We start from the raw sequence: 27360 nt of genomic DNA on the forward strand, positions 1-27360 counted from the left end.
AATGTGTGTGGTGTGTGTGGTGTATGTGTGGCATGTGTGTGTGGTGTGTGTGTGGTGTTTGGGTGTGATGTGTGTGTGTGTGTGGTGTGAAGTGTGTGTGTCTGTGTCCGTGGTGTGTGTGTGTCCGTGTGTGTGCGTGTGCGTCCGTGTGTGTGTGTCTGTGTCCATGGTGTGTGTGTGTGTCTGTGTCCGTGGTGTGTGTGTGTCTGTGTCCGTGGTGTGTGTGTGTGTCCGTGTGAGTGTGTGTCTGTGTCCGTGGTGTGTGTGCGCGTCTGTGTTTGTCTATGTCTGTGTCCGTGGTGTGTGTATGTGTTGTGTGTCCGTGTGTATGTCTCCGTGTGTATGTGTGTGTGTCTGTGTCCGTGGTGTGTGTGTGTGTGTGTGTCCGTGTGTGTGTGTCTGGGTCCGTGTGTGTATGTGGTGTGGAGTGTGTGTGTGTCTGTGTCCGTGGTGTGTGTGTGTGTCCGTGTGTGTGTCCGTGGTGTGTGTGCGCGTCTGTGTTTGTGTATGTCTGTGTCCGTGGTGTGTGTGTGTGTCCATGTGTGTGTCTGTGTCCGTGGTGTGTGTATGTGTTGTGTGTCTGTGTGTATGTGTGTGTGTGTGTGTGTGTCTGTGTCCGTGGTGTGTGTGTCCATGTGTGTGTCTGTGTCCGTGGTGTGTGTGTGTGTGTGTGTCCGTGTGTGTGTGTGTGTCCGTGTGTGAGTGTCTGGGTCCGTGTGTGTGTGTGTCGTGTGTGTGTGTGTGTCTGTGTCCTTGGTGTGTGTGTGCATCCGTGTGTGTATGTGTGTCTGTGTCCGTGTATGTGTGTGTGTGTGTCTGTATCCGTGGTGTGTGTGCGTGTCCGTGTTTGTTTGTGTCCGTGGTGTGTGTCCGTGTGTGTCTGTGTCCGTGGTGTGTGTGTGTGTCTGTGTCCATGGTGTGTGTGTGTGTCTGTGTTTGTGATGTGTGTGTCTGTGTCTGTGGCGTGTGTGTGTCCGTGGTGTGTGTGTGTGTCTGTGTTTGTGTATGTCTGTGATGTGTGTGTGTCCGTGTGTGTGTCTGTGTCCGTGGTGTGTGTGTGTCTGTGTCTGTGGTGTGTGTATGTGTTGTGTGTCTGTGTGTGTCTGTGTCCGTGGTGTGTGTGTGTCCGTGTGTGTGTCTGTGTCCATGGTGTGTGTGTGTGTCCGTGTGTGTGTGCGTCCATGTGTGTGTGTGTCTGTGTCCGTGGTGTGTGTGTGCGTCTGTGTTTGTGATGTGTGTGTCTGTGTCCGTGGCGTGTGTGTGTCCACGGTGTGTGTGTGTGTCTGTGTTTGTGCATGTCTGTGTCTGTGATGTGTGTGTGTCCGTGTGTGTGTCTGTGTCCGTGGTGTGTGCGTGTCTGTGTCCGTGGTGTGTGTATGTGTTGTGTGTCCGTGTGTGTCTGTGTCCGTGGTGTGTGTGTGTCCGTGTGTGTGTCTGTGTGTGTGTGTGCATCCATGTGTGTGTGTCTGTGTCCGTGGTGTGTGTGTCCGTCCGTGTGTGTGTCTGTGTCCGTGGTGTGTGTGTGTGCGTCTGTGTTTGTGTATGTCTGTGTCTGTGATGTGTGTGTGTCCGTGTGTGTCTGTGTCTGTGGTGTGTATGTGTCTGTGTCCATGGTGTGTGTATGTGTTGTGTGTCCGTGTGTGTGTGTCCGTGTGTGTGTGTCTGTGTCCGTGGTGTGTGTGTGTGTGTCCATGTGTGTGTGTGTGTGTCCGTGTGTGTGTGCGTCCATGTGTGTGTGTGTGTCTGTGTCCGTGGTGTGTGTGTCCGTCCGTGTGTGTCTGTGTGTGTGTGTGTCTGTGGTGTGTGTGTGTGCGTTCGTGTGTGTGTGTGTCTGTGTCCGTGGTGTGTGTGTGTGTCTGTGTCCGTGGTGTATGTGTGCGTCCGTGTTTGTGTCCATGGTGTGTGTGTGTCCGTGTGTGTGTCTGTGTCCGTGGTGTGTGTGTGTGTGTCCACGGTGTGTGTGTGTGTCTGTGTCCGTGGCATGTGTGTGTCCGTGTGTGTGTCTGTGTCCATGGTGTGTGTGCGTCCGTGTTTGTGTGTGTCTGTGATGTGTGTGTGTCTGTGTGTGTGTCTGTGGTGTGTGTGTGTCTGTGTTTGTGTGTCTGTGTCCGTGTGTGTGTCCGTGTGTGTGTGTGTGTCCGTGTGTGTACATACAGAAGGAGTAATCTCCAAGACCAAAATGCATGAGGAGCCCTTGGACACTGGTGTAAAGAGTCACAGTATACCTGGCAGTGTGCTGATGACCACATCTCAGCACTGAGCTTCAGAAAGCCTTCACAATCTGCTCAATTTCGGCAATCGCCCCCATGAAAGCCGACCCATGTGTTAAAAAACATTCAGCAGCACTCCCACCCATCTATCATCCTGCTACTCGAACCAAACCAAAACACACTAGGCCCATACTGGCAGATTTGCATCCTATACTTATGGAAAACCTGAGAGATGGGCTAAAAAAAAATCCCACATTTTCCCCACTTTTCTAAGGGATGGAGAGTGGTGCTGCTGCTATGTTGCACACCGCTCCTTGTGCGACACCACCATGCGCTGGCTGCACAACATGACTTCATCTGCAAATGACCTCGTCCATCAGACAGCCCAGTCACTTATACCAATACCAGACCCGTTCTTTCAAAAGGCAAATTCACATTCTCAAACTGGCACGGTGTGATGTGAACTCACATTCTCTCGATTACAAGTGCAGCAATGTACCCACCAAACCTCATCATTGCTTTTTATCAATCTCCTCATCCAATCAGCAGGCAAAGCTGTGGGTAAATGGCTAAACGATTAAGGCGACAGGGACTATTATAGAGATGAACTCCGTTCAACTGAGTTTCTCTATTGTCTTTGTGATGCACGGGGCCATGTCCGAAGACTCATACAGGGGTTTCTCAACCAGTAACTATCTCCAAGTTCCAGTAATGTCGTCTGGCTTGACCTGCGGGCACTGTGATCAAGCTGGGTGGGGATAAAACTACAATGGACTCCAATTTTTTTGACCCCACAATCAAGCTAAACTTCAAAACTTGCACCACACACATCTTGCATTCCCCTCCCCCAACCGCCTTGACATGATGGTTTCCAGCTTTGAGGAGCTTTAGGACCATCATGTTCCACACAGCCTTCAACCATCTTTCTCAGCACTTTTCCAAGGAATCCTATCCCTAACCATTTGTTTATCCGTCTCTCTCTGTGATGTGACGGGATGGAGTCTTCCTCTGTCACTATGGGAAAAGACAACACGGCTGTTAATAGGCACTTTCAAACCAGAGGTTGCCGGAGGGGGGGGTGGATGGAAGAGAAGAGAGAGGGAAAGATAGACAGAGAGAGAGGGAGAGAGAGAAAAGGAGACAGGGGGACATAGAGAGAGAGCGAGAAAGGAGGGGAGAGAGAGCGAGAGAGGGAGGGAGGGATAGTGAGAAAGAGAGATGGAGAGAGAAAGAAAGGGAGGGAGGGAGAGAGAGAAAGAATATGAGAGAGACCGAGGGAGGGAGAGAAAGAGAGAGAGGGGGACAGAGAGAGAGAGAAAGAAGGAAAGAGAGTGAAGGAGAAAGAGAGAGAGGAGGGAGGGATTGAGAGAAAAAGATGGAGAGAGAAAGAGAGGAAGGGAGAGAGAGAAAGAATATGAGAGAGAGAGAGAGAAAAAGAGAAAGAGGGAGGGAGAGAACAAAAGAGGACAAGTGTCCTTTGTTTGGAACATTTGGCATCATCTGACAGATCAGTGAGATACTTTCAGACAGATCTGAAAATAGAAATGTTCCAAAATTAAATGGACATTTCGTATGCCCCTTGCAACTTTAGCCAAGGGAGATTTCAGCAGCCCTCCTATCAGTCCTCTGCTGTGTGGTAGCTATTTTAGACAGCTCGCCACAAGTGGTCATTGCGGTTACTGGGTGACTTTGGCCCTGTCTTGAGGATGTCTCCTCTCCTGAAATCACTGCTTTGAAGCCCAAAGTAGATTGAGGTTTCCCTCACCAGAACAGTGGTGGGCCTGCCAGGGGTTCAGGAGACCTGTAAGGCCAATAGTGTCTCTGGAGATAACAGAATAACAGTTTGTCCTTTACGGGAACTGGGGCTCAGTATTAAACCTATGCCGCAAAATAAATTGTGGAATATGGCTGGAATTTATTGGGAATATCTGACCCTATGGAGAATGAACGACAGTGGAAATAAAAAAATATGGAAACACTCACCTGCAGGGAAATCTAAACACTCCCGTGGGCTCCTTCCTACTAAGATTTCGAGGGGTAACAAGGACCAATCTGGCTGGTCCAGAGTTCACACATCAGCCTCTTCAGCTATCTGGCTCCTCCCTGAATCTGCTTCTAACAATCTGCCTTCCCAGCGATCTGTTCCATAAATTTTGCTCCCCTCTGGTATCGTCGCTGAATCAAAATAGTTCCCTGTGTCCAGCTCGAGTCTGTGTTCCCTTATGGGTTTGCTATTACATCCAACATATCATTAGGATACAGCATACTTCTACCACTATGCTCAACAAGCCAGCCTGCTCTTCTCACAGAGTTAACCCTCATGTTTTCCATTACCTCTCCTTGCAGCTCAGGTACCTTTAGCTTAAGGCACCAATTCAGGCACCCTTTATTTGCACACCTATGGTGTAACACTCCAAACAACACTGCACACACGCAGGCAATCTGTGCGGGAGATATAAAGCTGGACTGTGACTACAATGCGGCGGCTGAAGTTCCTCTGCAACTCATCCGAGTGCGCTGGCTGTTATGGGTTTGCTTCAGATTCCTGCCGGCAGGGTTGTAACTAAACCACGAGCCCAGGAGAAAATAAAAGGGTAGCCCACTTAGTTAAAATAGTGGGGAGCGGAAAATGTGTCAAACAGAGGCAAAAAACAAAACTATGAGGGGACCAGAGGAGATTCAGCTAAGATAAAAGCAAAATACTGCGGATGCTGGAAATCTGAAACAAAAACAGAAAACGCTGGAAAAACTCAGCAGGTCTGACAGCATCTGCGGCGAGAAAGACATTAACGTTTCAAGTCCTTGTGACTGAAGAAGGGTCATATGGACTCGAAACGTTAACTCTGTCTTTCTCTCCACAGATGTTGTCAGGCCAGAGGAGATTGAGCCCCTGGTGCTCAGGCAGCTGTCACGTACGTTGTAACTTTGCACTGGACTAGAGTAAACGTAAACAAAGGTTGGTGCATTTAACTGACAACGCTGCTTTATAATACAAAACTCCCTGCTCGTGTTCGGTGCTCCTTAAAACAAGGTTTTTTTTTACATTTATTTTCTGCCCCCACCTCCCCCACCCCACCCATCCCCATAATTCAAGACTCTAATTTTTCTTTCTTCTTGCTCTTTTTCAAGAAAGATGGAGTGCGAAACTTCTTCTTTTTTTTGGACGGAGACTTGGATGGCGAGCCCTCCGGAGAGAGAGGGCCGCTGGTCACTGATTCCGTTTTGTCCTTGGCTGTTTTCACAGGGGCCTCGGTGCCGTTCTCCACGTTGGTCATCATCTCGCTGATCCCTTTGCTCAGCTGCTCCTCCACGGACTGGTCCTCCTGCTTCCCATTAGCCACCACTCCAGGCGCCGCTGTCTCCGTCTCGCCCAGTCCCGCGGCGTCGTCGGGGAGCTTGGCTTCTTCAGGAAAGGGGAGAAAGGGCAAAGGAATAAGAATGTGAGAGTTGCAACGTGTCGAGATCGAGGTGGAACTCAAAACGTCACCCATACTCTACTGGACATTTAACTGGAGCAATTTACTGCAGGACCGACTGCTTCTACTGAGAGCTGAATGGAAATGGCTTCAGAGACTTTGGCTCCTATCACTCCGGGTGCCCAGTGCAAGGGTGTGAGGCCTGGTGATTCGTCAGTGCTCAAACAGAGTGAACAATGGCAAATACATTGCAGCCTTTCAAACTTATCCCGCTCTCTATCCAAGGAAATCTCTGGTACACAGGCATCCGACCTTGCGACTGGGAGTGGGGATGGGTGGCGGGGCTGCTGTGATTCCGCTCCACGACCAGCTAGGTCTGAATTGGCGCTTAGCTTATGTCAAAGGGTTGCCCAGCCCCTTCCAGGACAGGGAGGTTGCTGCACTGACCTCCATCGCTGTGCGAGCCCCTCTCCTGCTCCCAGTCAACCTTTTATTCCAGTGAAACCCAGAGTGGGGTAAAGAAGACTGACGCTCGTTCGTGCCAGTGAGGGTTGAGTGTACAGCAGTTACCAGAAGCCAAGGTGTAGAGAGAAGGGGGTCTCAAGGGCGTATGTATACACACACTTTAGGAAGGTAATCCACAAGAAACACAGCATGACCAGGGTTCTAGGCACAGGGTACACAAGCAGGAACACTCGGAGAGCAGCCCAAGTGGCAGCTGAGAGATGTGGAGAAGGAGGGGGCCTAAAAGCGACCACGAGGAGAGAGAACTTGGGAACCAAAGCTGGATGATGCTCTGATTCTAAACAGAAGACTGTTTGGAGGACCAATTGATCGAAACGTATGAGAAGCAACAGTCTGAAGCCAATCCTCAGGCTAATGTGTGACACCATGTTTATTGCTTCAATGGACTTTAAACTCAACTCCAGAGAACGTGTTACTGAAACTTCCTCCCTTTCTGCTGATCAAAGTGAGGGTTATAACTGCTGGGCGGTCGAAGGATCTGAGAGTCTCCATTGGTGTCAAGAGGGGAGCTCGGCCTCATTATCCTAGGCTCTGTTCACATCTAGAAGTGAAGTGATGGTGTGATATTTGGCCGTTTGGTCACCCTTCCTTTCACCCTGTTTTTTTTATAAACACGGGGCGGGATTTTACGGTCCCGCTAAAGTCAATGGACTTTTGAACAGCTCACCTCATTTTACGGCCCCATCCCCACCATGACAGGGCTGTAAAACGAGGGGTCACTGTTTAAAACGAAGGGGTCGCCCATTTAAAACAGAGATGAGGCGAAATTTTTTCTCTCAGAGGGATGAGAGTCTATGCATCTCTCGTCCTGAAAAGGCGGTGGAAGCAGAGTCTTTGAATATGTTTAAGGTAGAGCTAGATAGATCCTTGGTAAGCAAGGGAGTGATAGGTTATCCGGGGTTGGGGGGGGGTGCATGCAGATTTCAGGTGACTATCAGATCAGCCATGATCTTATTAAATGGTGGAGCAGGGTCGAGGGGCTGAATGGCCTACTCCTGCTCCTGGTTTGTTTGTAAAATTCCGCCCCATGGAATGTGAAGATGGGGTCAGGAAAGAACCAAATCAGTTTTAATTCAGGTATGTAAATTAAAGGACTGTACTAATGAGTAGTGTGAGGGCGAATTGTTAACCTGCTTATTTCGGTTTACAGCATCCAAAGCCAAATTTTAATGTTCAATTTAATCAAAATTAAAAATGTAGAAGCAGCTTGTAGCCCTGAGGGTGAGATTCAAACTCACTCAGGACACACACACAGTGTTAGAATCTGCCACGAATGTGCTGCTGCTTTGCTGAGCTCTGATGCGGGGAGTCACTCACTTTCAGCCAGAGAGGAAACTCTTTCGAGTTACCAACAGTCACAGAGATAAACAGCTTTGGAGGTGGAAATGTCACTGATATGGGATGTGAATCTTTGCTGGTGAGTGTGGAGGGTGAGGCGGAGCTGAAGGGTTGAGAAGGAACACAATGAGTCACTCACTCATTTCCCAGCCAGGAACTGATGTCTCACTTGTGAGGAACTTGGGCTCCTCAATTCATGACCCAGGTACTGAAGGAAGCTGCACTGTCACTTCTCTGTCCCTGCTGTGTCACACAGAGGGGAGGGTTGGGCCAAGGAGGGTACTGAGGATTGCGAGGGGTTACCTGGTGAGTGGAGGGGTGGCATGGCGAGGGACGGAGGGGAGAGTGGGGTTGAACAATATACTTACTACAAAGACAAGTACTCAGTGTCATGCGGAACTCCTTTAAATGTGAGCCAAATGAGGGAAAAAGAGAGAGAACACAGATGGGACAAGATGGACACCGGTCAGCGTGCATCACACAATTACCATATTCGACAGAAATTAAGAAGCATCGTTTTTCAACCAAAAAGCGAGAGGCTTTGAGAAACCGTCTACCTAACAGGGCTCAGTTTGAAACCTAGTGTCTCTGATGTTGAAACAAAATGGGGAGTGCAGTCAGGGAGCAGCCGAGCTCTGCGCTTTCCCAGTGGTGGCACGCAACTGGTAGGCACCCACTTGGTCTCACAGGGCTGCCCTCTAGCAAGGCCGAGGGCAGGGGCAGCGCCAACGTTTTTAGCGCTGCTGTACCCTAGCCTTGCTTTGAAGACTCGCAGGGTAGGCTCACACGTTTTGCCTGCAATGGGAGAGCTTGCGGCTGCCCAGTTAACCAAACAGGTGCTACACAGACTGGGAGCCCAACGCAGTGCATCTCATTGTCAATGGCTTTCCGGTATGGGCAGGATCAGGGGTGGTGGGTGTCGGGGTGGGGGGAAGGGGTGGGAAATCCCACTTCCTACCAACGTTCCACTCCCTGAATGACTCACCAGCATTGAAGCGATTGAAATCAGGAAGATCAGTGCTTTCCTACTGCTGAACTAGCTGCTCTGCGATCAGGGTTGGTGGGGACTGGGGGCAGGGTTGAGCAGGGTGTGGTCACTACCATAAGCCTCACCTCAGCTGGCATGGGGGGAGTTAAAATTTTTTTTTAAAAGTCAGAATTCTCCCGACCTGTCACTACACTGGAGATGCACATCATGGCCAACCCGCACTCTCTGTCCAACGGCCATTTACTGAGGGGCCACAGGCCATATTGTAACGTCCTCAGGGAAGGGAGGAAGTGAAAAAGATAGCATAACTACCTATACCAACCTCAACCATTCCTAAATATCTATCAACAGGAAACCATCAGTCTCCTGATACCTTCTGTGGAACAGGGAGGGTTAAGGGGTTAACTCTTCATAATGGGAAACCTTCTTCAGTGAAAAAAACTCACAAAAATGTTCCCATATTGATTGGCGATACCCTGACCTTGATGTTGTGCATGCCTGCCAGCAGCCTGACGCTGAAGGGATCAACAGCATTGCCCCTTGCTGTGTACCAGATGCTTCTCTTTTCATTGAAATACAGTATGGAGTCAACACAAAACAATGCATGTGAAATAACAGAGAAACACACACAGATAACACAGAAACACACACAGATAACACAGAAAAACGCACACAGATAACACAGAGAAACACACGCAGATAACAGAGGAATGCGCAGAGATAACACAGAGAAACACAAAATGATAACACAGAGAAACAGGCACAGATAACACAGAGAAACACACAGAGATAACACAGAGAAACACACACAGATAACAAAGAGAAACAGACACAGATAACACAGAGAAACACACACAGAGAAACACAAACAGATAACAAAGAGAAACACACACAGAGAAACACAAACAGATAACACAGAGAAACAGACACAGATAACACAGAGAAACACATGCAGATAGAGAAACACGGATAACACAGAGAAACACAAACAGATAACACAGAGAAACAGACACAGAGAAACACAAACAGATAACACAGAGAAACACACACAGAGAAACACAAACAGATAACACAGAGAAACATACACAGATAACATAGAGAACTGCACAGAAATAAAACAGAGAAACACAGATAACACAGAGAAACATACACAGATAACATAGAGAACTGCACAGAAATAAAACAGAGAAACACAAACAGATAACACAGAAAAACTGGCACAGATAACACAGAGAACCACACACATGGAGATAACACAGAGAAACACAAACAGATAACACAGATAAACACAAACAGATAACACAGAGAAACACACACAGATAGAGAAACATACACAGATAACACAGAGAAACACACGCAGATAGAGAAACATACACAGATAACACAGAAACACACAGAGAAACACAAACAGATAACACAGAGAAACACACAGAGAAACACAAACAGATAACACAGAGAAATACGCAGGGATAACACAGCGAAACACAAACAGATAACACAGAGAAACACACACAGATAACATAGAGAACTGCACAGAGATAAAACAGAGAAACACGAACAGATAACACAGAGAAACACAAACAGATAACACACAGAAACACACACGGATAACAAAGAGAAACACACACAGATAGAGAAACACACAGATAACACAGAGAAGCATACACAGAGAAAGACAGAGCAACACAAACAGATAACACAGAGAAACACAAACAGATAACACAGAGAAATACACACAGATAACAGAGATCTGCATAGATATAAAACAGAGAAACACACACAGAGAAACACAAACAGATAACAGAGAGAAACACACACAGATAACACAGAGAAACACACACAGATAACACACAGAAACACACACGGATAACAAAGAGAAACACACACAGATAGAGAAACACACAGATAACACAGAGAAGCATACACAGAGAAAGACAGAGCAACACAAACAGATAACACAGAGAAACACAAACAGATAACACAGAGAAATACACACAGATAACAGAGATATGCATAGATATAAAACAGAGAAACACACACAGAGAAACACAAACAGATAACACAGAGAAACACACACAGAGAAACACAAACAGATAACAGAGAGAAACACACACAGATAACAGAGAGAAACACACACAGATAACACAGAGAAACACACACAGATAACACAGGGAAACACACACAGATAACACAGAGAGACACACACAGATAACACAGAGAGACACACACAGAGGTAACACAGAGAAACACACACAGATAACACAGAGAAACACACACAGATAACACAGAGAAACACACACAGATAACACAGGGAAACAGACACAGATAACACAGGGAAACACACACAGATAACACAGAGAAACACACACAGATAGAGAAACACACACATATAACACAGAGAAACACACAGAGATAACACAGTGAAACAGGCACAGGTAACACAGAGAAACACACACAGATAACACAGAGAAACAGACACAGATAACACAGGTAAACATGCACAGATAAGATAGAGAAACAGATAACACAGGGAAACACACAGCGATAATACAGAGAAACAGGCACAGATAACACAGTGAAACACACAGATAGAGAAACACACACAGATAACACAGAGAAACACACAGATAACACAGAGAAACACACACAAATAACACAGAGAAACAGACAGATAACACAGGGAAACACACAGATAACACAGGGAAACACACAGATAACACAGAAACACACAGAGATAACACAGGGAAACACACAGTTAACACAGAGAAACACACAGATAGAGAAACACACAGATAACACAGAGAAACACACACAGATAACACAGAGAAACACACACAAATAACACAGAGAAACAGACAGATAACACAGGGAAACACACAGATAACACAGGGAAACACACAAAGATAACACAGAAACACACAGAGATAACACAGGGAAACACACAGATAACACAGGGAAACACACAGATAACACAGGGAAACACACAGATAACACAGGGAAACACACAAAGATAACACAGGGAAACACACAGATAACACAGGGAAACACACAGAGGTAACACAGGGAAACACACAGAGATAACACAGGGAAACACACAGATAACACAGAGAAACACACAGAGGTAACACAGGGAAACACACAGATAACACAGAGAAACACACAGAGATAACACAGAAAAACAGCCAGCAGCACACCAACGCCATACCAGAACAAACCTAAGAAAAAACATATTTCAAATAGAAACAGAGAGATAATAGTAAATGTCTGGCTGTACACAGGGGACAAAAAATACCTGGGTATACACAGGATATAAGATCCCTGGTGTACACAGTATATAAGATTCCTGGGGATACAGTGGGAATAAGATTCCTGTGTGGGTACAGGGAATAAGGATCCCGGGTATACACGGGGAATAAGAATCCCGGGTGTACACAGGGAATAGGTTTCCTGGGTGTACACGGGGAATAAGAATCCTTGGGTGTCCACAGGGAATAAGATTCCTGGGTGTACACAGGATATAAGATTCCTGGGTGTACACGGGGAATAAGATTCCCGGGGGTACACGGGGAATAAGATTCCCGGGGGTACACAGGGAATATGATTCTTGGGGGTACACGGGGAATAAGATTCCTGGGTGTACACGGGGAATATGATTCCTGGGTGTGCACGGGGAATAGGATTCCTGGGTGTGCACGGGGAATATGATTCTTGGGAGTACACGGGGAATAGGATTCCCGGGGGTACACGGGGAATATAGTTCTTGGGGGTACACAGGGAATAAGACTCCCGGGTGTACACGGGGAATATGATTCTTCGGGGTACACGGGGAATAGGATTCCTGGGTGTACACGGGGAATAAAATTCCTGGGTGTACACAGGATATAAGATTCCTGGGTGTGCATGGGGAATAAGATTCTAGGGTGTACACGGGGAATAAGATTCCTGGGTGTGCACGGGGAATAAGATTCCTGGGTGTGCACGGGAAATATGATTCCTGGGGGTACACAGGGAATAAGACACCCAGCTGTATACAGCATGGAATAGCCTATACTTGGGTATAAAGCTAACAGAAACACATTGCATTTCAATTTTGTTCACCTTCTTTGTGTTGAAATCACAAAGATCAGCACCCTGGGCGGGAAACCCACAAAGGCAGGCACAAAGATGTCCACAAACCCACAATTCATATTCTTTCATTAGTATGAAAAAGAAGCTGGGCCTCAACCACAACAAGGAAAGATGGACGCCAAAAATCAGTGTACAGGAGCTGCTGGTATCAGCAAAGTCACTCTCTGTGACAGTATCAGTGGGGATTTAGAGACAGGAGCTGCTGGTATCAATGGGGATTCAATGATAGGAGCTGCTGGTATCAGTGGGGATTGTGAACCAGAGCTGCTGGTAATAGTGGGCATACAGTGACAGAAGTTGCTGATATCAGTGGGGATTCAGTGGAGGGGTTGCTGGTATCAATGGGGAATCAGTGAAGAGAAGTTGCGGGTATCAGTGAGTATTCAATGACAGAAGCTGCTGGTATCAGTGGGTATTCAATGACAGGAGCTGCTGGTATCAGTGGGGATTGTGAACCAGAGCTGCTGGTATCAGTGGGCATACAGTGACAGGAGCTTCTGATATCAGTGGGGATTCAGTGGAGGAGCTGCTGGTATCAATGGGGATTCAGTGAAGAGAAGCTGCTGGTATCAATGGGGATTCAATGACAGGAGCTGCTGGTATCAATGGGGATTCAGTAAAGAGAAGCTGCTGGTATCAGTGGGAATTCAGTGACAGGAGCTGCTGGTATCAAATGGGATTCAGTGTCAGGAGCTGCTGGTGTCAGTGAAATTCAGTGAACCGGAACTGCTGGTATCAAATGAGGTTTGGAGCAGCTGGTGTCAGTGGGGATTTAGTGACAGGAGCTGCTGGTATCAGCAGGGATTTAGTGTCAGGAGCACTGGTATCAGCAGGGATTCAGTGTCAGGAGCTGCTGATATCAGCGGGGACTCAGTGAGCAGGAACTCTCCGCTGTCAGAACCCCTGAAAGGATCAAGCTTTAATAACGCTAATTCAGGGAATGACCATCTTTCTGAACAATCATTTCAACGGTTCCCATTGCATTTCGCTGAGGAATTTAGCAAACGAAGCTGCATCGTTTTGTTGCTGAGCTCGTTGTAACGTTGGTGAGGTAGAGGGACCAGTGCAGATTCACTAACAGCTTACCTCCTGGTGACCGGGGAGATGTGGGTGATTTTAATGGTGATGTAGGTGGGGTTTTCAGAGGAGAAATCCCAGCAGACGTATCCTCTTCATCTGCGCCTGTGTGCAAAAATAATCATTCTCATTGTTTATTCCAAATGCTTTGAGGATCAGTTTATGTTTTAATAATGTTTGGGCCGTGTTACCTTGGATTCAGGCTTTCCTACTGGGGGAACTTTAAAGTGGACCACCCCAACAACAACTTGTATTTTTATAGCACCTTTTAGGTCAAAAAATGCCCAGTGGTGCTTCACCAGAGTATTATCAAACAACATTAAGACACTGAGCCACAAAAAGCCATATCAGGGCCAATGACTATAAGCCTGGTCAAAGAGGTGGGTTTTAAGGAGTGTCTTAAAGGAGGAAAGTGAGGTAGAGAGGGCGGGGAGGTGTAGGGAGGGAATTCCAAAGCTTTGGGCCCAGGCAGCTAAAGGCATGGCCGCCAACGGTGGAAGATTAAAATTGGGGATGCTCGAGAGGCTGGAATTGGAGGAGCGCAAAGATCTCGGAGGGTTGTGGAGCTGGAGGAGATTTCAGAGATAGGGAGAGGAGAGACCATGGAAGGATTTGAAAAGAGGGATGAGAATTTAAAATCGTGGGTTGCTTGACCGGGAGCCAGTGTGGGTCAGCGAGCACAGGAGGCGATAAGGGAACTGGACTAGTTCTGAGTTAAGACACAGGCAGCAGGGTTTTGGGTGAGGTCAGTGATAACATGAATAGGGGGCACTGTGGAAGATATAAAGAAAGGGAAAAAGGAGATTTGGATGTCTACAACACTTCTCACAATTCCAAAATGCTTGACAGCAAATGGAAGTGTAATGTAAGAAACGCAGCAGCCAATTTGCGCACAGCATGCTCCCAAAAACTGCAACGTGATAGTGACCCAGATAGTCTGAATTTCGTGATGTTGATTGAGGGATCAGTGCTGGCCAGGTCACTGGGGAGAACTCCCCTGCTCTTCTTCAGATAGTCTCATGGGATCTTTTACATCCACCCAAAACATGGCCCCTCTGACAATGCAGCATTCCCTCAGTGCCGCTTTGCAGACTCAGCCTCAATTATATGCTCAAGTGTCTGAAGTGGGATTTGAACACATAGGGCTAAATTTTGCCCTCGTTGGGCAGGTGGGGGCGTCGGGCTCGGGAGCGGTCGCGAAACTGACTGCCGCTCGCGATCGGGCCACGATCGCGATTTGACGCTGGCTGACCAACGAACAGCCAGCCAGCATGAATTGTGCGCTGCCACGCTGAGCGCCGCAGAGGTTGGGGGGAGGGAGGGCAGGCGTGGATGTTTGCGCATGCGCGCACTGAAAGCTTCCCAAAGGCACAGTGCTGCCTCAGGGAGCTGAAGATTTAGAACAGCACAAATAAAGATTTAAAAAAATAAGGTGAACATGTTCCCTCATGTGACTCTGTCACATGAGCAAGGACATGTTATAAATGAGATTTCAACATTTTTGTTTTATTTTTAATTCCTGTTGGAAACCTCATCCCGCCTGTGGATGAGTTTCCATAAAAAATCCAAAGGCTGCTTGGCCTTTTTGCCCGCCCGCCAACCAAAAGGTTGGATGGGCAGCGAAAAATCCGATTTAATTGATTGACGAAGGGCCTTAATAGGCCTCCAAATTGTTGGCGGGCGCACTGCCACCTCTCGCGCGTGCCCGCTGAGCGAAATATTGTGAGAGTGCACAATGACAGTGTGATGCTCGCCCCTCATCACCGCGCATTATTTTACTCTCACTCGGGTCGGGCGCGTGGCCACCCAGGGAGAGAAAAATTCTGCCCATAACCTTCCGACTCAGGAGACAACTCTAGCTCCTTCTCGCCTGCAGTACTGATACAGTTATCAACACTCTGTGTCATAGTTATCTGAACCTGCAAAACCCCTCCGAACATCTGGTGAACAAGGGAGTGAGATACATTACCATCCAGGCCCAGCTGTTTCCGCTCCACCTCCCTCCTGTAATCCTCCAGTTCCTGGTCTGTAAGCTCGTTGAAAGGATTCGGTGGCTCGGGCTCTTTCCTCACCTCCGGCAGCTCCTCCTGGCTCAGAGTCTGGGCTTCCGAAGCCAGCATACCCTCTGCGGACTGACAGAGGCAACATGCACAGTCATCAGCTCAGCTCTAGGCAAGCGTGTACAAAGCGTCATTTTCCTGAATCTCGGAACGCCAAGGTGCATTTGGTGTTTAGTCCGGATTCCCCTAAGCTCCCAGATAAACTACAGCCAGTTATGCCTGCACCATCCCTTTCATCATAAAAACCATACAGCACAGGAGGCCATTCAGCCCATCATGTCTGATACTACCCCTCCCCCACCATAGTCTCTTCAAAGGGGGAGCTAACATAAACTTGTTGTTGAATGAATGGGACGTGGGTCGCTGGGAGTGTTCAGGGTGGCCGATGCTATGGTTAGAACTCACCGGGCTGCGGCTCTTCTCTGTGATGACTCCGGCCAACAACTGCGACTGTGGGCCCGCTGACTTCACATCCTGCCGATTTTGCTCTCGAATCTACGAATTAAAGAACAAGCTTCAGGCGGACGGGGAACAGGTTTACTGCACCAGCAGACATTTCAAAAATGCAGCGATCAAGCAGGGGTTTTTAAACAGTTGATTTCTCTGGGAACTGTTGAAGAAAGAGAAAGGGGATAGAACTGAATATAGTCCTGTCTTTCTTCAATTGTCACTTCTTTCTGATTCCTTCCAACTTTTTTCCCCTCTGATCCTTTGGGCTTCTCTCCTGCTCTAATTTTTCTGACTCGAACTCTTCCCGAATTCTTTCTGTCTCTCTCTGCGCCTGTTCGGTTTCTCACTTTTACCCTCCGTGTGCCCCTCACACAATTTCAGTTGCCACCTTGCTAGTCGCTGTCTTCAATTCTCTCTCGTCCTTTCTTTCAGCCTCTCCCTCACTGCGGCCTCCCTCCTGTATCTCCTGCACATTCTGCATGCCCCTGGCTTTGCTTCTCTCTCATGCTCTGGATGTTACTCTCTCTCTTGCTAGTGAACCTCCTTCTGTTTGTGCCAGGTTTCTGTTCCTGTAAACCACTTCCTCCGATGTCGCTAACCTTCCAGAGCTAGTTATCCAGCAAGGTAGCTGCTTAAATCCAACAGGGGATTCAGAAGGAATTCTTTCACCTAGAAAGTGGTGCGAATGCAGAACTCGCTAGGCCAGGCAAATCGCAGAGATGTGTTTAAGGGGAAGCTAGGTAACCTTCCTGAGGGAGAAAGGAAGATGTTGATAGAGTAGCATGCTGAGCACCTGAAAGAAACTAATTCTAAACTGGGGACAAGGCCTCACCAAAATTAACTTAGGCAAAATAACACTAAGAAGCATTAAAGAGTGACAAATCCCCGTGATCAAATCATTTCCATCCTCAGACTTTAAAGGGCGTGGGTGAGAACAGTGCAGACGCCCTACCAACATCTCCAAAAGTTCTCTTACGAACGTATGAAATAGGAGTAGGCCACTCGGCCCTTCGAGCCTGCTCTGCCATTCAATAAGATCATGGCTGATCTGATTGTAACCTCAACCCCACATTCCCGCCCACCCCCGAGTGGCCTGCTCCAAATTTGTTTGTTCAGAAGAGAACTTTTGAAGATGATAATTGGGGCGTCTGCACTGTTCTCACCCACGCCCTTTACAGTCTGAGGATGGAAATGATTTGATCCCGGGGATTTGTTACTCTTTAATGCTTCTTAGTGTTATTCTGCCTAAGTTAATTTTGGTGAGGCCTTGTCCATGATTTCACCCCCTTGCTTGTCAAGAATCTATCTCGCTCTGCCTTAAAAATATTCAAAGACTCTGCTTCCATCGCCTTTTGAGGAAGAGAGTTCCAAAGACTCACAACCCTCAGAGAGAAAATTTTTCCTCATCTCTGTCTTAAATGGGTGACCCCTTATTTTTAAACAGTGATCCCTTGTTCTAGATTCTTCCACAAGAGGAAACATGCTTTCCATATCCACCCTGTCAAGGCCCCTCAGGATCCTATGGCCCGAATCTTCTGGTCGGTGTGTGGGGGTGGGCCCTGCTCGCCGACACGTAAAATGATGCGTGGTGACTCGGGCGTGCGTCCCGGCGTCACCGCACGTCATTCTGATCTTCAGTTCGGCGGGCGCGCACCGGAGTTGGCTGCGCCTCCGCCGATCTGTCAAAGGCCAATTAAGGCCATTTTAAAACTAATTAAAAGAATTAACGGAGCTGCCCGTCCAACCTTAAGGTCGGCGGGGGGCAGGCAAAGAGCCCAGGCGGACTTTGCATTTATCATTAAACTTCATCCACGGGCAGGATGAGGTTTCATGAAGTGTTTATAAATCCAATAAAATGTTTAATTAAAATTCATTGACATGTCCCAGCTCACTATCACATGAGGGGACATGGCTGAATAATTTTTTTTTTTCTTTATTTAAATTTTTCATCATTAAACTAATCTCCCTGAGGCAGCTCTGTGCCTCAGGGAGATTTCTGCGCTCTTCTGCGCGCTTGCCCCGACTCAGCCTCCTCCCCCCAACCGCACAGGGAGCGCTCAGCACTTCCGGATGCCCATCACACTTGGTGGGCCTTTATTGGCTCACCCATGTAAAATGGCGGTGCGCAGCGGATTGTGGGCGGTGATCGGCTGCGCACCCGCCCAGCTCCCCGACGGAGAAAATTCTCCCCTATATGTTTCAGTCATGTCGCCTCTTACTCTTCTAAACTCCAGTAGATACAAGCCGAGCCTGTTCAACCTTTCCCCATAAGACAACCCGCCCGTCCCAGGTCCTAGTCTTAGTTCCGTTACTGCTCCTTTAGATTGGAAAATTGGGTCTGTCAGTCCGCTATTTAAGGGAGTGAGAGAGGGAACCCAGGCTGAAATAGAAGCTCATGGGGTTGATGGCAAATTACTGACCTGGTGAGGAAACTGGCTGAGTGGCAAGAAACAAAGAGTAGGGATAATGGGCAGGTACTCTAATTGGCAGGATATGTCAAGCGATGCCCCGCAAGGATCCATGATGGGGCCTCAATTAGTTATTATTGACTTATTAATGACTCCCTGCAAGGCCAAAATATCCTTCCTAAGACGTGGTGTCCAGAACTGCACGCAGTAACTCCAGGTGAGGTCTAACCAGGGCTGTGTACAGCCTGACTTCCTACCCTCTTCTATCCTAATCCTCTAATAAATGGTCTAATAAAGCTCAGCATTCCATTAGTCTGTTTGATTACTTTCTGTGCCAGCTATTGGCATTTTAATGATCTGTGTACCTGGAACCCACATCTCTTTTCACCTCCACTGTCTCGACATTTTCAGCATTTAGATTGTACTTTTCCAGCTTTAATAAAGATTTCTCAAGCCAGCAAACTTGGTTTCGTACACTATATTCCCAGTCTGTGTTCTCTAGGTTCATCCCATCCATCTACAGGCTATTGCCAGTATGTATCCTCTGTAAATACCCATGCTCACCCTCTCCCTTGCTCTCCAGAGATAGAAACATAGATAATAGGAGCAGGAGCAGGTGATTCGGCCCTTCGAGCCTGCTCCACCGTTCAATATGATCATGGCTGATCCTCTATCTCAAAGCCATACTCCAGCTCTCTCCCCGTATCCCTTGATGCCTTTAGAGTCTAGAAATCTATTTCTTTCTTAAATATATTCAATGACTTGGCCTCCACAGCCTTCTGAGGTAGAGAATTCCACAGGTTCACCACCCTCTGAGTGAAGAAGTTTCTCCTCATCTCAGTCCTGAATGGCCTACCCTGTATCCTGAGACTGTGACACCTTGTTCTAAATCCACCCCCAAGCCAGCGGAAACCTCATCCCTGCATCTAGTCTGTCCAGTCTTGTCAGAATTTTATGCGTTTCGATGAGATCCCCTCTCATTCTTCCAAACTCCAGTGAATACAGACCTAGTCGGCCCAATCTCTGCTCATACGGCAATCCTGTCATCCCAGGAATCAGAATGACTGGAGGCCCTTGGCTGTGGAGCACATGTTTCTTACCAGAAACCAAGTTTCCACACTGTTTACATTCAGGCAGTTGATAGTTCATTTTTTGTCACTGTATCCAAATATAAGCTGTCGGTCTGTACTCCAGCTATAAGCATCACGCATCGGCTGACCATGAGTATGGTGACACCGGCACCATGGCATTCCATTTGGTAGGATTGAACATTTGTGAAGTGACTTACCTTATTCCTTGTTTCAAGCACTTCTCGAGGGTCTGTAAAAAGAGGCACAAACTGGTTCGGTGTTTCAATCTTGATTGGAGTCCCACTGGTAGATTTTGTGACCTCATCGGCCTTCAACCACTGTTTCAAATCAACAGATACATGTGTCACTTCTATCACCATCCCACAGGGCAGGGTTTTCCCTCACAGAACACTGGCACAACACACAGGCAGAGCATACTGACGGAGAACGGCCGAGCGCACTGGCGCAACACGCACAGGTCACTGGCAGAGTGCACTGCTAAGTTAAACTGATAGAGAACACTTGCAGAGCACACTAATGCAACACCCAGAGATCATTGGCAGAAAGGAGATCACTGGCAGAGTGCACTGGCATAATAAACAGAGATCAACAGCACAATAGAGATCACTGGCAGAGTGCACTGGCACAATAAGCAGAGATAACTGGCACAAAAGAGGTCACTGGCAGAGTGCACTGGCACAATAAGCAGAGATCAGTGGTACAAAAGAGATCACTGGCAGAGTGCACTGGCACAATAAACAGAGATAACTGGCAGAGGATTTTTTTGTTCGTTCATGAGATGCAAATATCACTGGCTGGGCCAGCATTCATTGCCCATCCCTAGTTGCCCTTGAGAAGGTGGTGGTGAGCTGCCTTGAACCACTGCAGTCCATGTGGTGTAGGTACACCCACAGTGCTGTTAGGGAGGGAGTTCCAGGATTTTGACCCAGCGACAGTGAAGGAACAGCGATATATTTCCGAATCAGGATGGTGAGTGACTTGCCCACGTCTTGCTGCATTTGGACATGGACTGCTTCAGTATCTGAGGAGTTGTGAATGGTGCTGAACATTGTGCAATCATCAGCGAACATCCCCACTTCTGACCTTATGATGGAAGGAAGGTCATTGATGAAGCAGCTGAAGATAGTTGGGCTCAGGACACTACCCTCAGGAACTCCTGCAGTGATGTCCTGGAACTGAGATGACTGACATCCAACAGCTACAATTGTGCACTGGCACAATAAACAGAGATCACTGGCACAAAAGAGATCACTGGCAGAGTGCACTGGCACAATAAACAGATCACTGGCAGAGTGCACTGGCACAATAAACAGAGATCACTGGCAGAACACACTGGCACAATAAACAGAGATCACTGGCAGAGTGCATTGGCACAATAAACAGAGATCACTGGCAGAGTGCACTGGCACAATAAACAGAGATCACTGACACAAAGGTGAAAATAAAACAAAAAAAAAATCAAAGTCCATTGAGAACATTTCGATTAATTCAATAACAATCTACCGCAGATGTGATCTATCTAACGCAACAGAAATCTAAATTTGGAAAAACATTTTTGCTGATGGTCCTTGAGCCTGTTACACAGGAACAGGAGAAGGCTATTCAGCCCCTTGAGCCTGTTACACGGGAACAGGGGCAGGCCATTCAGCCCCCTTGAGCCTGTTACATGGGAGCAGTAGGATGTCATTCATCCCTCTTGAGCCTGTTACACGGGAACAGGAGGAGGCCATTCAGCCCCTCAAGCCAGTTACACAAGAACAGGAGAAGGCCATTCAGCCCCTCAAGCCCATTACACAGGAAAATCCAGCCTGTTACACAGGAACAGGAGGAGGCCATTAAAACTCCCTTGAGCATGTTACAACGAAACAGGAGGCCATTCAGTCCATCGAGACTATTACACAGGAACAGAAACAGGCCAATCTGCCCCTTGAGCCAGTTACACAGGAACAGGAAAAGGCCATTCAGCCCCTCAAGCTCATTACACAGGAAAATCCAGCCTGTTACACAGGAACAGGAGGAGGCCATTAAAACTCCCTTGAGCATGTTACAACGGAACAGGAGGCCATTCAGTCCATCGAGACTATTACGCAGGAACAGGTGTGGCCATTAGCCCCATCGAATGTGCACACAGGAACAGGAGGAGGCTATTCAATTCCCTTGAGGCTTACAGGAGAATAGGAGGCCATTCAGCTGCTTGAGCCTGTTACACAGGAACAGGATGTGGCCATTAGCCCCATCAAATGTGTACACAGGAACAGGAGGGGGCTATTCAGCCCCTCCAGCCTACATCCTGGAAACAGGAGGACGCCATTCAGCCCCCTCGAGCATGTTACATGGGAAAAGGAGGCCATTCAGCTCCTCCTGCTTGTTCCGCTGTTGTACTAGACCATGGCTGACCTGTACCGCAACTCCATCTTCTGCCCTTTCCCCACATCCTTATCTATATAAAAAAATGACCCACCTACTCTTGGAACATTTTTACACTGCACCGCCCCCGCCTCACATCCAGCTTGAACGGGAGTCGTCGCTGAGGGAGGAGGTGGATGGTGGGGTGGGGGGGGCGGGGTGCGTGGGGTGCGCAGGGGGAGAGGAAGATAAGGATCTGTATCAGCAAAGCTGCTGCAAGGTCGATTATAAAATCCCCAGGAAAATGCAAACAGTGTGCAGACAGAATAAAGCCAAATGCAATTCTGGTTGAGTCTTTAACCTACTCTCCCACAAGGGGGTGCTGAAGGCAGCACAGGAGTGCACTGCCCCTGCATTGCACCAGCCACTGCTCATCCTGCAGGGAGAGGCTGAGGGTCGAGTCAGGAGGCCACAGAGGATTCGATTTCCATATAGTCACTGGCAAGTTAATCTTTTACACATGCATTCAACCCCAAATACAAGAGGCCACATCTGGGTATAAGCCAGAGGGTGTGTGTGTGTGTTTGGGGTGGGGTGGGGTGGGGTGGGGGTGGGGGTGGGGGGGACTGCTATTGTGTTCTCCAAGCTGGAGTGAATGGGTTCATTTATTTTACAGTCTCCGCCTGAACAAACACTTGGCTTGGGAATCCTTTTAACCCTGTCCGTACCGGACTCACTCTCGAGAGTCACAGCTTTAGCGGGTTGCCGGGGAAGGTATGCTCACTGTAGTAGCCCCCCACTCCGCACACAGTGAGACCCCCCCCATCGGTAACTGTGCATGAGCAAATGAACCAATCCTCTCTGGCCAATAAGGGGAGGCTCTCGGGTAAGCCCAGCGGCCATCCTTTCATCTGTTCATCCGCAAGTTGAGGGCCATTCAGCCCACTGTGTCTGTGCTGGCTCCCTGAAGAAGCAATGCACCTAGTGCCACTCCCCCGCCTCCTGCCCGTGTATCCCTGCACTTACTTCCTTTTCAGATAATGATCCAATTCCCTTTTGAAAGCCTCGATTGAACCTGCCTCCCCCACGCTCTCAGGAAGCGCGTTCCAGATCCTAACCACTCACTGAGTGAGAAAGTTTTTCCTCATGTCTCCATTGCTTCTTTTACCAATCACCTTCAATCTGTGCCCTCTGGTTCTAAACCCTTCTAATGGGAACAGTTTCTCCCTATCTACCCTGTCCAGAACCCTCATGATTTTGAACACCTCTATCAGATCTCCTCTGTCCAGTGACCCTTCACTGTTGCTGGGTCAGAATCCTGGAACTCCCTCCCTAACAGCACTGTGGGTGTACCTACACCACAAGGGCTGCAGTGATTCAAGAAGGCAGCTCACCACCACCTTCTCAAGGGGCAATTAAGGATGGGCAATAAATGCTGGCTCAGCCCAGCGACACCTGCACCCTGTGAAAGGACAATAGAAAAAAAAGTGAGAAGGTGCTGGGTTTTTATTCTGGGCTGTGAAATGTTACTGAGCGCAAACATTAACTTGCTTTCAGATTGGGATTTTAAAAGTTGCGAGACCCTGGCTGGTGCTTCCCCCACTCCTTTGTGACCTCCCTCCCACGCTTGAGAGCCAAGCAGGTTGTTTCTCCAACCCCCACGCACTGCCCCCACCCCCACCCCACCCCCTCCCCCTACCCTGCCCCCACAATTCCCAAGACACATCAGAGTGACAGGTTTCCCCCGCCATCCCCCCTCTCACTGTCTCCGAGGAGGGGGCTTCACAAGACAAACACTGGCAATCAGCGGAGAGCGGGGGCATGCCTTATGTCCCAGTCAGTGAGACCAGCCTATTTAACCTGATGCACCAAAGCACAGCTTTCATCCAACGGCCTTTGAAGTTGACAGAGCTCTTGGAGTAAGCGCACTGCTGGAACTTAAGTGTAATTGTTAGCCTGGTAGGTACATCCAGTGATAGGAATCATTACAACAACGGCTTTCTATCAGATCAGTGCAAGCCTGGAGGTTGCAATAATTAATGTAGATTTAAGTCAGGAGATTCCCTTTGAGAGCACAGCTAATGTCAGGACAGCAAGGAAGCAGATGAGGTCCTCTCCCTCTCCCTCTCTCTTTCTCTATCACTGAGACACAGGAGACAGCACACTTTGATGAAATTGCGAAATCAAATCACTTTGCTCTCACTCCTTCCAATTGCCTACTTGCCTCTCCTGAAGGCTCGTGCTGGGATTTTCCCCCATGATGTGTTGTGTTTCCCCCCCCCCCCCCCACCGAGTGTGGGGCAATCCCCCTTCCCCCTCCCCCTCCAGCGCTTAGAAAGTGCCACCGAGCCCTCTATTGCCTGTGGCCTTCTCCAGCAAGTAGATTCTAAAGGGAAGTGTTAGCCGTCACTGTGTGACTCTCATGGCTCAGGCTGTAATGTGTCACAGGTCAAACGCATGGCAACAGCACGCAGTGGACTAGAACAACAGGGGCAAAACCTGGGCATTAGAATGGTACCCTACAAGAACAGCTGCCAGTGTGGCTCCGCACTATCACACAAAACCTCAATCTAAACGCAGCTAAGACGTCTTTGAATGTGTTATTATAAACTTCAACAAGACGTAGACAGAGTGCAGCTTTGGTGCCCAAGCTGCGATAGCGAGGATGAAATGAAAACAGAAAATGCTGGAAAAACTCAGCGGGTCTGGCAGCATCTGTGTAGAGAGAAACAGAGTTAATGTTTCAAGTCCATCTGACCCTTCTTCACAGCAGACACACGGACTTGAAACATTAATTCTGTTCCCGTCTCCACAGATGCTGCCAGACCCGCTGAGTTTTTCCAGCATTTTCTGTTTTATTTCAGATTTCCAGCATCGGCAGTATTTTGCTTTCATTTCAGGGTGAATGGAAACTTGCCTCAACTCAAATACTGACCATCCCTCTTCCTCACAGGACATCCTCCTCTGAAGCCACCTCAGTCATTTGCTTACTGCTGCCCCCTCTTCGACAGCGAATCGCTTCTATAGAAACTATGGGTGCCAGGTGACCTGCCCTTTGACCCCAGTGTGTTCCCAGTGCTCAGGCCTTATGCCTTGAAGCAGCTGCTTTGTCCTGGGTGGTGTCGAGCTTTTAGAGTGTTGTGGGAGCTGCACTCACCCAGGCGAGTGGGGAGCATTCCATCACACTCCTGACTTGTGCCTTGTAGATGGTGGATAGGCTTTGGGGAGTCAGGAGGTGAGTTACTCGTCACAGGATTCCAAGCCTCTGACCTGCTCTTGTAGCCACTGTATTTATATGGCTAGTCCAGTTCAGTTTCTGGTCAATGGTAACCCCCAAGATGTTGATAGCGGGGGATTCAGCGATGGTAAAGCCATTGAATGTCAAGGGGAGATGGTTAGATTCTCTGTTGCTGGAGATGGCCATTGCCTGGCACTTGTGTGGCAGGTAACATTCGTGCCACATATCAACACAAGCCTAAATGTTGTCCAGGTCTTGCTGCATGGGGACACGGACTGCTTCAGTACCTGAGGGGTCGCTGGACTTTGTCTAGTCATCAGTGAACGTCCCCGCTTCTGACCTTATGATGAAGGCAAGGCCAATGATGAAGCAGCTGAAGATGGTTGGGCTGAGGAAACTCCCCTGAGGGACTCCTGCAGCGACGCAGTTGAACTGCCTGTACTCAGAACAAAAACAGAATTACCTGGAAAAACTCAGCAGCCCTGGCAGCATCGGCGGAGAAGAAAAGAGTTGACGTTTCGAGTCCTCATGACCCTCAGTGCCTGATTTGGTCATCACACACAGCAAATACTACTGCACCACTCTCAGCCCATGACCTTTGCTCACTCAATGCAGCATGTATCCTGATTACATTTACTAATGCAAATAAATAATAGCTGGAAGTCAGCCAAAGACTGTAATTCAACCTTGGGCTTTAGGAAATGCTTAAAGCTCATGATAATAGTCGAGTATTGACAGCCACTGCCACTACAGATAGCTCCCTGGAGCCCCGGCTATGACACACTCCAGTGTGGCCAGCACTCCCTGATATTAATCCTTATACCAACATTTCAGAAAGGCTGCATCAATAAATGCCCACGGTTGCCTGCAGCTTGTCTGAGTTCCAGTGAGAGTTCGATGGACATTCCAAATCAAGGAAGCCTCAATGTTTTCACAATTTTGTTTTTATTTTGTCCTCGGAGCAAAATAGTTTTGTTTCAATCTTGAAATGTAACCTCTCCTGATAAATGAGTGATTGAATGTATTTTTCCCACTGTCTTTACTGTTACTGTTGTACTGTAAGATAACGTGAGTCCTAAAAAGGGAAGATGCTGGATAACACTCTTGGGATGAAGGTGTTGCTGGCAAGGCCAGCATTTGTTGCCCATCCCTAATTACCCTTTGAACTGAGTGGCTCGCTGGGGCCATTTCAAAGGGCAGTTGAGAGTCAACCACAGTGCTGTGGGTCTGGAGTCACGTGTAGGCCAGACCGGGTAAGGATGGCTGATTTCCTTCCCTAAAGGACATTAGTGAACCAGATGGGCCTTTACGACATTCGGCGATGGTTGTCATGGTCACCATCGCTGAGACTAGCTTTCAATTCCAGATTTATTAATTGAATTTAAATTCCACCAGCTGCCATGGTGGGCTTTGAACCCGTGTCTCCAGAGCATTAACCTTGGCCTCTGGATTACTAGTCCAGTGACCCTCTAGTCCATGATGATGCCCAGTCACCATCTCCCCCTTAAATTCATTCCAGATGGATTCTAATGTAGGTCCCAGCTTCAGTTCTACCCTCCATCAGAGATATCTCAACGTTCTGCTCTTGCTGCTTCTTGAGATCAGTTCTGGAGAAAGGTCATTGACTCGAAACGTTGACTCTGGTTCTCTCTCCACAGATGCCGCCTGACCTGCTGAGTGTTTCCAGCATTTTCTGTGTTAATCCCAGATTGCCAGCATCCGTAGTCTTTTGCTTATGTTTTCAAGGATGACTTGTAGCCTCTATCCTTGCCCTCCCCGCACCCTTCACAGTGAGGATGTGACCAGCCGCCTGCAACAGGACATAGCTAGGCTAGCAGAACGGACAGATAAGGAGCAGATGGAATTTAATATAGAGAACTGTGAGGTGATGCATTTTGCAGAAAGAATAGGGAGAGCGTGGGCTCAATGGCACAATTCTAAAGAGTGTGGCAGGGCCAGAGGGAGCTGGGAGTTCATGTGCATCAATCTTTGAAGATGGCAGGACATATTGAGAGCACGGTTAGCAAAGTATATGGGACCTTGGGCTCCATAAATAGAGGTACTGAGTTCAAAAGCAGGGAAGGT

At 48.1% G+C, this 27360-nt stretch overlaps 1 protein-coding gene across 4 annotated transcripts in view; it reads right to left on the minus strand.

The window, feature by feature from the left end:
- Nucleotides 1-621: 621 nt before the first annotated feature.
- Nucleotides 622-27360, minus strand: part of LOC144694980 (beta-adducin-like) — a 165960-nt gene continuing 139221 nt past the window's right edge. For 2 of the 4 annotated variants that reach the window (XM_078565804.1, XM_078565803.1), the window contains exons 11-15: nt 19889-20008; nt 16148-16237; nt 15652-15814; nt 13692-13787; nt 2107-5613 (exon numbers count right to left, since the gene is read on the minus strand). In XM_078565804.1, the coding sequence (XP_078421930.1) occupies nt 5300-5613; nt 13692-13787; nt 15652-15814; nt 16148-16237; nt 19889-20008 (783 nt within the window). In that variant the 3' untranslated portion in view covers nt 2107-5299. Of the gene's footprint in view, nt 707-2106; nt 5614-13691; nt 13788-15651; nt 15815-16147; nt 16238-19888; nt 20009-27360 lie in introns of those variants that run through there. The other 2 variants (XR_013579844.1, XM_078565805.1) reach the window with 2 other exon arrangements.

Source organism: Cetorhinus maximus, chromosome 20 (assembly GCF_964194155.1).
Source record: "Cetorhinus maximus chromosome 20, sCetMax3.hap1.1, whole genome shotgun sequence".
NCBI classification, from domain to species: domain Eukaryota; kingdom Metazoa; phylum Chordata; class Chondrichthyes; order Lamniformes; family Cetorhinidae; genus Cetorhinus; species Cetorhinus maximus.